This window comes from Pristiophorus japonicus, chromosome 5 (genome assembly GCF_044704955.1).
Source record: "Pristiophorus japonicus isolate sPriJap1 chromosome 5, sPriJap1.hap1, whole genome shotgun sequence".
In the NCBI taxonomy this organism is placed as follows: domain Eukaryota; kingdom Metazoa; phylum Chordata; class Chondrichthyes; family Pristiophoridae; genus Pristiophorus; species Pristiophorus japonicus.
This window is the reverse complement of record NC_091981.1, coordinates 198,108,254-198,121,835: the sequence shown is the minus strand read 5'-3', so window position 1 is coordinate 198,121,835 and position 13,582 is coordinate 198,108,254. Positions and strand designations below refer to the sequence as shown.

The window sequence follows — 13,582 nt, the reverse complement described above, 5'->3', positions numbered from 1 at the left end:
AACAAGTACCTTAGAAATATTGTTGGACTATGTCAGCACAGCAGCTAAACTCCTGCCGCAGCATTTTGCATCATTGCACCATGGAAATACAGAAACGGCTTCTGTCACAACACATTTATTGATGCACACTACATTTATAAATCCTGAATATTTCCTGTTCGAAGCTCTGCAAGGAGATTAAAAAAGGCTTATAAACTTACAGTGCTTCGAACAACTGGATTTAATGTCTTTATTACTGGTCTTGTTCACTCAACTCTATGTACATGCAGGTACAGCTAATTAACTCTCATTATTTGGTAACTTAAGATGGCCACTTGCATTTCAATCATTATTCCTCCATCAAGTTTTGATGTGCCTTTGTTTTCAAATCATTGTAGAAGTCAATAACCTCTAGTGCAACTTGCAGGACCATTTGACTTCATAAATATATTTAGATTGGAATCTGATACCTCAAACGTGTCACACTGAGGAAAGTGCTAAAACTGAACTGATTAGCTCTCCAGGGGAATGACACACATACCACCATATGAAACTGGATGATTGTGCATAAGGTAAAGCACTTGAAATAAACAGGTTAATGTCTTTGTTATCATATTACATAGAAACATAGAAAATAGGTGCAGGAGCAAGCCATTCAGCCCTTCTAGCCTGCACCGCCATTCAATGAATTCATGGCTGAACATGAAACTTCAGTACCCCTTCCTGCTTTCTCGCCATACCCCTTGATCCCCCGAGTAGTAAGGACTTCATCTAACTCCCTTTTGAATATATTTAGTGAATTGGCCTCAACAACTTTCTGTGGTAGAGAATTCCACAGGTTCACCACTCTCTGGGTGAAGAAGTTTCTCCTCATCTCGGTCCTAAAAGGCTTACCCCTTATCCTTAGACTGTGACCCCTGGTTCTGGACTTCTCCAACATTGGGAACAATCTTCCTGCATCTAACCTGTCTAAACCCGTCAGAAATTTAAACGTTTCTATGAGGTCCCCTCTCATTCTTCTGAACTCCAGTGAATACAAGCCCAGTTGATCCAGTCTTTCTTGATAGGTCAGTCCCACCATCCCGGGAATCAGTCTGGTGAATCTTCGCTGCACTCCCTCAATAGCAAGAATGTCCTTCCTCAAGTTAGGAGACCAAAACTGTACACAATACTCCAGGTGTGGCCTCACCAAGGCCCTGTACAACTGTAGCAACACCTCCCTGCCCCTGTACTCAAATCCCCTCGCTATGAAGGCCAACATGCCATTCGCTTTCTTAACCGCCTGCTGTACCTGCATGCCAACCTTCAATGACTGATGTACCATGACACCCAGGTCTCGTTGCACCTTCCCTTTTCCTAATCTGTCACCATTCAGATAATAGTCTGTCTCTCTGTTTTTACCATCAAAGTGGATAACCTCACATTTATCCATATTATACTTCATCTGCCATTCATTTGCCCACTCACCTAATCTATCCAAGTCACTCTGCAGCCTCATAGCATCCTCCTCGCAGCTCACACTGCCACCCAACTTAGTGTCATCCGCAAATTTGGAGATACTACATTTAATCCCCTCGTCTAAATCATTAATGTACAATGTAAACAGCTGGGGCCCCAGCACAGAACCTTGCGGTACCCCACTAGTCACTGCCTGCCATTCTGAAAAGTCCCCATTTACTCCTACTCTTTGCTTCCTGTCTGACAACCAGTTCTCAATCCACGTCAGCACACTACCCCCAATCCCATGTGCTTTAACTTTGCACATTAATCTCTTGTGTGGGACCTTGTCGAAAGCCTTCTGAAAGTCCAAATATACCACATCAACTGGTTCTCCTTTGTCCACTTTACTGGAAACATCCTCAAAAAATTCCAGAAGATTTGTCAAGCATGATTTCCCTTTCACAAATCCATGCTGACTTGGACCTATCATGTCACCATTTTCCAAATGCGCTGCTATGACATCCTTAATAATTGATTCCATCATTTTACCCACTACTGAGGTCAGGCTGACCGGTCTATAATTCCCTGTTTTCTCTCTCCCTCCTTTTTTAAAAAGTGGGGTTACATTGGCTACCCTCCACTCCATAGGAACTGATCCAGAGTCAATGGAATGTTGGAAAATGACTGTCAATGCATCCGCTATTTCCAAGGCCACCTCCTTAAGTACTCTGGGATGCAGTCCATCAGGCCCTGGGGATTTATCGGCCTTCAATCCCATCAATTTCCCTAACACAATTTCCCGACTAATAAAGATTTCCCTCAGTTTCTCCTCCTTACTAGACCCTCTGACCCCTTTTATATCCGGAAGGTTGTTTGTGTCCTCCTTAGTGAATACCGAACCAAAGTACTTGTTCAATTGGTCTGCCATTTCTTTGTTCCCCGTTATGACTTCCCCTGATTCTGACTGCAGGGGACCTATGTTTGTCTTTACTAACCTTTTTCTCTTTACATACCTATAGAAACTTTTGCAATCCACCTTAATGTTCCCTGCAAGCTTCTTCTCGTACTCCATTTTCCCTGCCCTAATCAAACCCTTTGTCCTCCTCTGCTGAGTTCTAAATTTCTCCCAGTCCCCGAGTTCGCTGCTATTTCTGGCCAATTTGTATGCCACTTCCTTGGCTTTAATACTATCCCTGATTTCCCTAGATAGCCACGGCTGAGCCACCTTCCCTTTTTTATTTTTACGCCAGACAGGAATGTACAATTGTTGTAATTCATCCATGCGGTCTCTATTGGACAAAGGAATTTCATGAACACGTAAAAACATTGGTTTCTAATAATGTGAGTTAATCAATTTGGGTATTTGTTGTGGGAAATGGTTTTTACAGTTTGTCAAATTGTACAATATTAATCTTTGCATTATAGTTTACATGAAATACTTAGAAACTGTTCCTATATCTGATGGGGGCTGTGTCACCTTGTCACATGGATCAAAAATAATGGGGCACATCTTCTAGAATGTTTTGACTCTACAAGAACTTGAAACTTCAGAATTGTCAGTCAGTGAATCAGCCATGATAGTAAAACCAACACAAGTAGAAATCAGATTCATTTTTGGCCCTTATAACAAGTACAATCGCCGAGCTGGGATAGTGAGTCCAACTTAGGATATAACTTTGAGTTGAGCCTACAGATAAATTTGACATTTAGTTCCGACAGTTAAGAAATACATTCTCTGAATCTGATTTTCAGATTTGCAGTTTAATGAGACCAACTGCCAAGCAGGTAAAAAGTCTCCAACTCGGTTACCAGGGATTCAAATACATACTGCCATGAAACTGAACAGAAAAGCAGACACACAGTACTTTCAAAATCACCATTAAATAAATAAATAAATAAAATGCAATCACTTCCATCTCTGCTGGACATCTTTAGTGTGACAGAACATGCCATCCTGCTGTTTGATTCATTGCACATTGATGGTACTCTGGTTTTAACAGGATGGGCAAAATTCAGTTGTTTGCATTTTTTTCTGATGGTATTAAACAGGCCATATTTACAGAACATACAAGGACACTCTTCCAATAACATCAAAAGCATATTCCCAGGCTACAGTAAACAAAATGCAAAAATCAAGAAACACAAATGGAATGAGCCCTGGGCTCTGGAGTTCCTTCCCTGAGCTCGCCACCTCTCTTTTCCTCCTTTGGAATGCTCCTTGGGGCCTGCTCTTTGACCAAGTGTCCTGGTATCATCTTGTGTGGCTCGGTCTCACGGTTTGTTTGGCGGTGTTCCTGTTAAGAACCTTGGGACGTTTTACTATGTTGGAGGCGCTATATAAATACAACTTGTTCATATTGTTAAGGGGAAGCTTGGTAAGTACATGAGGGAGAAAGAAGTAGAAGGATTTGTCAATTGGGTAAGATGAAGTAAGGCAGATGGAGGCTTGTGTGGAGCATAAAGACCGGCAGAGACCAGCTGGGCTGAACTGCCTGTTTCTGTGATGTAAATTCTACGTAAAACTAAGAAAGAGCATTTATCTGTTGCAAACAGAATTAGATATTCATCCACAGTATCCCTACTTGACAAGGGAACATTAGTTCAATCACACCTAATTCAGCATTCAATTCAGAATCTGCCACCACAGGCATTGGTCCCAAGAGAGCCAGTGCAAAAGAACATTTTACCTAATCCACGATTAGTAAGCCACAACATAGACAGCAAAATTAAACATCAAGATTGTATATCTTCTACATAAAAAATTAATACTTCACTTCAGGATTGCCAATGTGAGTAGAAAACTATTAAGAATAAAATGTCTCTGTGAATTACAGTTAACACACATGCTAACTGTGTAGTAATCTGTGTATAATAATACTATAGACAGTACACAGGGTTAATTGTGTTAGGCCAATGAATAGGCATTAGGCAGTGATCTCTCTGACACTAAGCTGTTTTAATATTAATGCAGGCTGAGCACTAAGACATTTAGGGGGGAATTTTTCAGAGGGTCAGCGGCTGCGTTCGGTGGTGGGTCGGATAGAAAAATGTTTTTTTTTGACAGCGGGTCGAGACCCCACTTCCTTCATTTGGCCGCCAAAAGCGCTGTGTGGGCTTAACAAACCCAATAAGGGGAAAATCATTTTGGACAGTGGGCTAGAGCCAGTAGCGAGGCCAGGATCTGCCATCAATGTCGCCCGCCATAGACCCACCGATGTTGGGGAAATCGCGGCCTCAGTTTCAGTTATCACATCGAGATCAAATGAAGGTTCAAAAAGCCTTGCCATTATTTTGTCTTTTCTGTACAATATGGAGATTTATTTAGAGCTGGTATACTTGGTCACAGCCTTTGTCCCTTCCGACACAGTTTGCTTGTCCAGATCCCCAGGAAGCAGCATGTGCACAGCAGTCTGGATCTCCCAGGAGCTGATGGTCGAGCATTTGTTGTAATGGGACAGGCGATGTATTCAAAACCATATCATTCATGTTCATGATGCTCATGGTCTTGCAGGAAATGCCAGTGTTGGAGTGAACCTGCTTCATCACTTTGTTGGTGTAGATCGGGTAACTCTCCTATCTTGACCTTCTCCACTTCTTGCCGCCCTTTGCTGTCACTTTACTCACAGCTTACCATTGTTGGTGTTCCATTTAACATTTATAAGGGAAATATAGCCTTATGCCTCAGAACAACTTCAAAGGGCTGGTCTCACAAATACCTTGGCATAGATGGAAGGATTAGGCCTTACCTGGCAGCCTTGCCTGAGACCTTCAAAAAAGGAACAGGGACCTTATTGGCTATGTCCTCTTTGATGGACAATTTGATTGTCAGAGATTTCCAATCCAAGGTTTACCTTGGGCTTTCTGTGTAGTCCAAGGGTCAGCCGACAGTCAGTATTTCAGCCTTACAGCCAGCAGCTGAAAATCTGGATTTACAGGATCTTGCGTAGGCAGTACTGGTGGTACTTCTCCAGCGTTTTGAGGTGTCTTCTGTACATATTCCATGTCTCTGAGCCATATAGCTGGGTGGGTATCACTACTACCCTGCAGACCATAAGCTTGGTGCCGGGTTTGAGGCCCCTGTCTTCAAACACTCTTTCTCAGGCAACTGAAGGCTGCGCTGGCACACTGAAGGCGGTATTAGATCTCATCGTCGATGTCTGCCCTTGTTGACAGTAGTCCACGTTGTCCAACGCCTCGTCGTGGATTTTGATAACCGAGGGGCAATGCTATGTGTCGGGATCAGATTGGCAAAGGACTGTTAAGGTAATAGTAACTCAGCAGCAGGAATCGGCAGAGGTTCAGAGAAAAGCAGGAGACTCACCTGTTTCAGTTCACACAGTGCACCAGTAAATCTAAATATTCTGGACATGTTGGTTGGAGGAAGAAGATGAGCAGCAGAGGAGGACCGTGACAATTAAATCACATATGAGGAAGATCTTTACTAGCTTATGCAACATCGCTACCATTAGTGACAGAACCACCACAACATCACATAGATAAATTCCATGATATTCTGAAACCAGACCTGCAACCGAGGAATAACATCAAATCTGCACAAGAAATATCAGTAAAATTGCCAATAACATTCAACTTTTTTGCCACAGGCTCATTTCAAGGAATGGCTAATGACTTGGCAAAGATCAGTTAGTTTGCAGTTCACCACTCAATTATCTAGGTCACTGATGCCCTTTTTAGGTATGCCAGTGAATGCAAAAATAAAAGCAAGTTGAATGGTTAATTCTACAGTGATATGGATTAAGCACTCAAGACATGGATCTTGACCTTGCTTTCCCTGTCCTACCACCACACCACCCTTTCCCCTCACCAGCAAAGAGCTCAGAACAAAACACATTTCTGTGGAAGTCTTCAGAAAATGAAGCAGTCCACGCTCGCATGCAGCATCTACAAGGCACAAGTCAGGAGTGTGATGGAATACTCTCCATTTGCCTGGTTGAGTGCAGCTCCAACAACACTCAAGAAGCTCGACATCATCCAGGACAAAGCTACTTGCTTGATTGGCACCTCATCCACCACTTTCAACATTCATTCCCTCCACCACCGGCACACTGTGGCTGCAGTGTGTACCATGCATAACATGCACTGCAGCAACTCACCACTGCTTCTCCGGCAGTACCTCCCAAACCCTCAACCTCTACCACCTAGAAGAACAAGGGCATGGCCCATGGGAGCATCATCACCTGCAAGTTCCCCTCCACACTTCTCTTCGAGCACTAAGCCGGTAGCGCCACTGAAGTTCTGGCTCTAAAAAAACGGCATCATAGCACTCTAAGAGAAGGTTAAAACATAAAAACTTAAAATAAATTACAAATCAACTAATTTAAACATCAGGAATCCCAAATAAAGTAATATCATTTCAAACAAAATGAAGTAAAATCACTAAAACTTATCTGCTTCACTGATCCCTTTCATTAGTGCCCCGGGACAGCTCTGCACACCAGTTTTCTTTGGCGAGATTAGCGCCGGGCGCTAAGACTGGCAAAAACTTTGAAGTTGGCTTCCATAGTGCTACTGGGGCATTGCACACTGCGCAACATTCCCTGGCCCTCTGTACTAGCACCGTTGCTAAACCCCAATCAAGTTGGTGAGTGGCACTAATATCGCTGCATGTGGGCGCTCACCCTTCAGTGCCCCTGGCGGGTGGCGCTAGGCTATTCAATTTTTAGCCCTTTGTATTTTAGGCAGCACAGAGTTTTATGGGCTTATCTATAGCTTAGTTTAATTTAAAATGCCCTGTCTATAGGTTTGTGAGAAGGTTTCAGCATGACAGAGTGTGCTGTAATTTTTGGCACTGTGTGTGAATAACTATACATCAGCCTTCAATCACTCTCAGCTGAATTTTTCCAGGTTTTCATTTTTTGATCCAGCTGTGCTGGTTCTCGACCTTGATTTATACTTTTCTTTTGGATGCATTTGCAACAGCTTACTGGTTCATATTGGATTAAGAATACTAAAATACTCAAACAAACCCATCTGAAGCCTACAGCCTAGATTCTCTGATGGCTACTTACATATATGTTATCTTCCATATATGACAGGCTATATTTATTCATGCTCAGTTCACATTTGTCATTCTGGAATTTTTCCAGCTCTCCCTTTGGGTTTTATTGGCTTGCCCTTCTTCTTCATAAATCTTCAGTATGTCCTTTTGCCACCTACTGTGATCATCAAATTTTGATCTGTGAATCTTCCTTTAAGCTTTCTGTATTCTCCCTCCATTTCTAATAGAAACTGCGTAGTAGATTGCTGATTAAACCAGTTAGTCATTTATACAGGTTAGCAGCTGTTTAGTTGAGCAGAAATCTGATTGGTTACTTAATTGTGTGCTTTCAGCAACCAAGGCACCATTTTGATCTCCTCCCTCCCCCCTCCCCCCCCCCCCCCGCTCCCAACGAGGCCTCCAATCTCCAATCCTTCCCCTCCAACCTCCAGACTCCTAACTCGCACCAAGTCCCGTTCACCCATCACCCCTGTGCTCGCTGACATACATTGGCTTCAGGTTAAACAAAGCCTCAATTTAAAAATTCTCATCCTTGTTTTAAAATCCTTCCATGGTCTCGCTCCTCCCTATCTCTGTAATCTCCTCTAGCTCCACAACTCCCCGAGATATCTGCGCTCCTCTAATTCTGCCTTCTTGAGCATTCCTGATTATAATCGCTCAACCATTGGTGGCGGTGCCTTCTGTTGCCTAGACTCTAAGCTCTGAAATTCCCTGCCTAAACCTTTCTGCCTCTCTACCTCTCTTTCTTCTCTTAAGACGCTCCTTAAAACCTACCTCTTTGATCAAGCTTTTGGTCATCTGCCCTAATTTCCCCTTATGTGGCGCGGTGTCAAATTGTTTTGTCTTATAATACTCCTGTCAAGAGCCTTGGGATGTTTTACTATTTTAAAGGTGCTCTATAAATACAAGTTATTATTGTTGGAAGAATTTAAACACAACATTTGAAGATAGAATCAAACCAGAAAGTCAGTTCATGCTATTGCATTCAAAAGTAACATTGTCAGAGCAATAACAGAGGACTTTGGACGTTGTATGTGGAACGGACCTGTATTAATATGGTATTGAATGAGATAGTTCCTTTGTGTGTCTGCTTCATTTTGTTGTTAGTTTATCTTCCTGTTTGAGACTCCTTCTACCAATCAGGTCGAGGCAGTTTAGCATAAACTACCTAAAGGCCTTCCCAGATATGTTATTTTGATTTCTCATTGGTCGTGTAGTGATACTGGGAGTAATTTTCCAAATGACTGCTGCTTTGAGGAAGCCTCATCCACCAGCAGTGTGGCTTAAAAATTTAGCACCGTTAAATCATTGGTTACTCTGTCACTGAAGCTGCTGAAGTGAAATATTGTGGATTATCATTGCTGTGGGTGTGATGCATAATCCTACTCAGCTGTACTTAATTTTTCACATTATGAAGCATAAAGTGGTGCTTTGCTTGAGCCACCTTTTTGAATGTATATTAACTAAATTACAATTAATTTTTTTCAGTTCTAAAGAATCCATTTGATATCTTTACAGTGCATTACGGTGACCTTGAAAGAACCTAAGCTGTGTCATTATTTCACCATGAATTGTGGAGAAAATAGCTGGGTTGTCACTTAAGGTTGAGGACAATAAAATCTCGCAATTGTAAGGCATAACTATTACATTTTTGTAGTAGATACCATTTTATGATTTGTAGTATTTCCACTTGTCTTTCTCCAAGTCCACCCATCAGCCTATTTCTCACTCGTTCTCTCAGTTTGTCAGCATCTCTCACTGCGTCTGTCCATCTTGGATTCCCTTACTTTATTCCTTTCTGTCCTAATTTTTGAACTAAAGGTGCAATCTTTAGAATAAGGTATTAATGGGGTGAAATTGGGTGCATTGCACCTCCCGTTAGCATCCCTGGGGGGGAGGGTGGGGGGCAGGGCCTGGCGCTAATTCTTCAAACTCATAAAAGTTATCATCCCAAACCTTTCACCTCCCTAAATGCCGAAAAATGTTTTCTAATGGCCCAAATGATGCATCAACATTTAAATTATCTGTGCTGTGACAATGTTTGTGAAATATTTGAATAAAACCTTTTCAGCAAAACCATCTGTATTAACATGTTTAAATGTGACACGGCACTTTGAAGTTATAGATCAAAATACTGCAGATGCTGGAAATCTGAAATAAAAACAGTAAATGCTGGAAATATTTAGCAGGTCAGGCAGAACCTATGGAGAGGAAAACAGATTTACTTTGAATTTATTAGTTGGGCTTTATGTCTGTCCAGCATTGTCTGCTGGGTGACATGACTTTTTTTTTTACTGTTGCTGTGAGCTGTTTACCCTTTTGTTCAACCAAAAACTTTTAATATCAATATTATTGGGCAGCTTCAGTCATTTTCCTTTCTTTTTTTTCCGCTATTCTGGGAGTACATTCTATTTTGGTATGACCTACAGATTACATGCCGATGTTTGGACATTTAACCAACCATGTCAGATTATTGCAAACTATAGGGGGGGAAAATCGGGAGCGCCTCATTAGCGCCAGGCGCTAATCTTCTTCTACTTCTAAGAAAATTGACGTTTGCGCTCCAGGAAGGAAGTGGAGTGTTAAATCAGGCACTTCACTTCCTTCCTGAAGTGCACTCGACAGCAGGCAAAGCGGTGAATGGAGCAGCGCTGCACAATGGAGCTTGGAGCACTGCCGCGCTGAAAGGCTCCTTCACTCCCTAAAAGGGAAGGGCCATCACAGCAGGCTCTGCAAAAAAAATACTTAGCTTCTCTCCGACGACAGTCATGATCCTGCCCAATTAGCACGACACTCAAACAGGCAAAGAAGATCGCCAAAAAACCTGCAAGAGAGAAAGTACTTTTTTTTTACTTAGCTCGGCCACCTCACCTTTAAGTATCGCCCCCGAAGCAGCCGGCCTCTCAATGGACGTTTCCTGCAGCTGCCGGTGCTTTCGCCAGGCGATGCTGCAGGAGACGGAACCCAAGTTCGGGTCTGGGGCGTTACCAGGGTGATGCGCACGGCGATGATGTCACGGTATCCGGGCAAAGGAGATCAGAGCGCAGTGTCGCACTGCCGCCGTAAAACAATGGGAGTCGATGTTATCGCTGCGCCCGGTCGCAACTGGTTCGCACCCCGTTATTGCCCCCTGGAGGTGATAAGGGGAGGCGCTAATGAGGCCAATTTCTAGGCCTATATCTTTAACAACCCCAATATATACAGCTTACTGTGTGCAGACACCAACTGGAGTTGGAGTCTGTTAGGATATTCCAGAAAAACAACGGCCCAAAAGTCAGTATGTATCAGATGTTGTGGCAGGACTAACACCAGTGCAAGTGTTGTCAGGGTATCGAGCAACTATCTGCAGGAGGACATGTAGTTCTGGGGAAGATTTTGAGGCCTTCCACCCAGCAGAAACAGGGTGGTAGCACCCTGAAAATGGTGGGGTATGACTTACCGCCCTGTTCATGTTGACAGGCTCCACAAAGACAACTTGAGCCGCTGTTGCACCCGATATTCTCCCCCGCGAGAACAAACCCCAAAACTGTGTGTGTGCCATTTTTCTGGGGCCCAGAGGTGATATCGCCTGTAGCCGTCATTAATGTGGCCCAGCCCTCAAAATGGATTGCATCTTCCATTGGCAATATTGGGCTGGCAGGCCACTGAAGACTGCACGGGGGTGAAAATTTTCCCGACCTTGTTACTGGGTTGCTCAAATCATAATACTGGAGAGGGTAAGAAGACATTTTTGGACATACTCCTTTTAATTTGGAATCTAAATTCATTTCAAATAACCTTTATCTAACACTAAAAATACCATCTCAAATTAGTGGTTATAATGCTCTTTTTCCATTGGCTATCTAAGGTTTATTTTTTAAATAAAAGAGTGTCAGGCTTAGGAGCACAGTATTTATTCTCAAGAAAAAGCACCAAAGGGAGAAGATCTGTTGTCTGTAAGAATGCTCTGATATTTAAGTATGGTGCAGAATGCAACTTCAGAATATAAATGATCAAACATGCTTCTATCATTTTCTACCTTCTGAAAATACTCAGCTTCAGAGCAAACATTCTGGCACTGCAAGGACATATAGGCATGAAGAAGGAGAGTTAAATAATTATTTGATACAACTGATGCACATAATGTGATTTAAAATGGAGAAGCAATTTTTAATCCTTGCTCTACTGAATAAATAAAAAAAGTCTGTGTGAGAGGTTCTCTAAAATGTAGAAATTGTCATTCTTTTCTAAAAAGAAAACACCAAATAGATGTAAGAGATAGATAACCTGATCTTTCTTTTCCTTTTTGAATGTTTATCATTGCCCTTCTGAGCTAAGGGGAGGATGGACTCTCAGATATTGAAGCATTCTTTCCTTGGGGGCATCAAGTTGGGTTTAAGGCTTTGGTTGCTGCAGAACTGTCAACATCAGGGGAATGGTAGCCTAATTGTTACAATTAGAGAGAGTAAATGAAAGTAATTGCAGCAGAAATCCCGGTTTCCCCGGGACCGTACGGAGTGTGTATGGACCCCGGGAAGGCATCGTAAAAGCCGGTTTTCAGCGCACAATGCGCATGCTCCAAAAACGGGCTTTTCCGATCTGTCAAGCTCTGGCTTGAGGATCCTCCGTATCCCCACAGCCAGGACATTCGCATGAACAAGATTGCGGTATTTACCCATCTCTTGCCCAGCGAATGTCCTGAAAACTGTTGCGCCTGGTAAAAGCAGGCACATAGCCAACTTTTACCAATATAAAAGTTTTAAAACATACAAAAACATAGTAAAATTAAATTTAAAAAACATATTTTAATGTTAAAAAAACCCTGCCCACTAAGGTAAGTTTATTTTAAACCATAATTAAAAATGTTTTAAAAAATCAGAAATATATATATTTTTTCAGACATTTATTAACTTTAATTTTAATTAATCTTAAGTATTTTTTCTATTTTTTATTTGTGTTTGGGTGTTGGGAGGGGGGGTGTTTCTCAATCATAATGAGAACTCCTACTTAGAGTTCCATTATTATGAATGAGAAAATACTGTACCTGGATTGGCTGCCCAGTGCCATGTGACTCTAGCTCCAGCATACATCTGTCCAGACGTGCACGTGCTCCGATGTGCAAGGAGTGGAGGCCTCAGGGACCAGGATGCAGCAGGAAAAGTTAGGTGCACATCTTTTTTTTACCATTTTTTGTCGCGCGTGAACGGGAAGCAGAGGACCGGGATTTCAGGGCCAATATTAATGTTAATATTTAACAATGCCAGACATCAAAATAGGTAACATTTTTAAAACCAAAACAAGTAATTTCCCAAAGTCTGCCATTTGGTACATTGAGCTATTGGCATGTGCCTTGCATTGAATACTTGCATCCCTGTTCTGAGTCAGGTGGCAACACATATAAGAGCAAGTGCTATTAAATTTATACCAGGGTAACAAGTGGAAGCTGTCAGAGCTGACTTTCAATTTCTGTCAATGTTTCCCACCAGATGACATGTGTTTTTTTTTAATCCTGTATATTTCAAATGGGAGATATTATAAAGTGCATTAAGGAAAAAGTAGAGTAGCATGGGGCTCATTTTTATTCATTGTATCTTTTGAATAACTGAGGGGCTGAAATTGCTGTCTTCACAAATGTTAGTCGAAAAATAGCTGTGAATAAAATGTGGGATTTTGACGTACTAAAAACACATATAATCTTGCTGCAGTTTTGTATCCTGAGCAAGTTCTGCATGCAGCACAAACTTCATGCCAGTACAATGGAATCTTGATTAATGGTGGTGATCCCCCTACCCCCGACCCCCACCCACACAGTGCATAGATGAATTTAATAGATTATTGAAAGTCCCTAAATGGCACTGGAGATTGCTGCTTTTAATTTTGAATGTCCTGCCTCACTACACTCCAACAGCACTCATTTTTTTAATATGCTCAGCTGGCCCAGGAACCCCTGTTCTTCCAACTCACATCTCAAAAGATTCATCACAAATACGGGAGATGACCAGAAATGCTCACTGGCATAAACCTAGATCCCCAGATGCATAGATGAGCACTAAAGGTAGCATGCACTCATGTCTAGCAGGCTCGAGGGGCTGAATGGCCTACTACTGCTCTTAGTTTCTATGTTTCTATGATACATATGTTTTTTTTTGTTCCTTCACATTATTA

General features: G+C 42.1%; 1 protein-coding gene across 6 annotated transcripts in view; it reads left to right on the top strand.

Moving 5' to 3' along the window:
* The window catches only part of LOC139264555 (contactin-associated protein-like 2), a 2,534,539-nt gene that overhangs the window by 224,657 nt on the left and 2,296,300 nt on the right, over positions 1 to 13,582 (top strand). For 2 of the 6 annotated variants that reach the window (XM_070881194.1, XM_070881200.1), the window contains exon 1: positions 12,530 to 12,577. The exons of the other annotated variants lie outside the window; for them this stretch is intronic. In XM_070881194.1, the coding sequence (XP_070737295.1) occupies positions 12,532 to 12,577 (46 nt within the window). In that variant the 5' untranslated portion in view covers positions 12,530 to 12,531. Of the gene's footprint in view, positions 1 to 12,529; positions 12,578 to 13,582 lie in introns of those variants that run through there. 6 annotated transcript variants of the gene reach the window in all.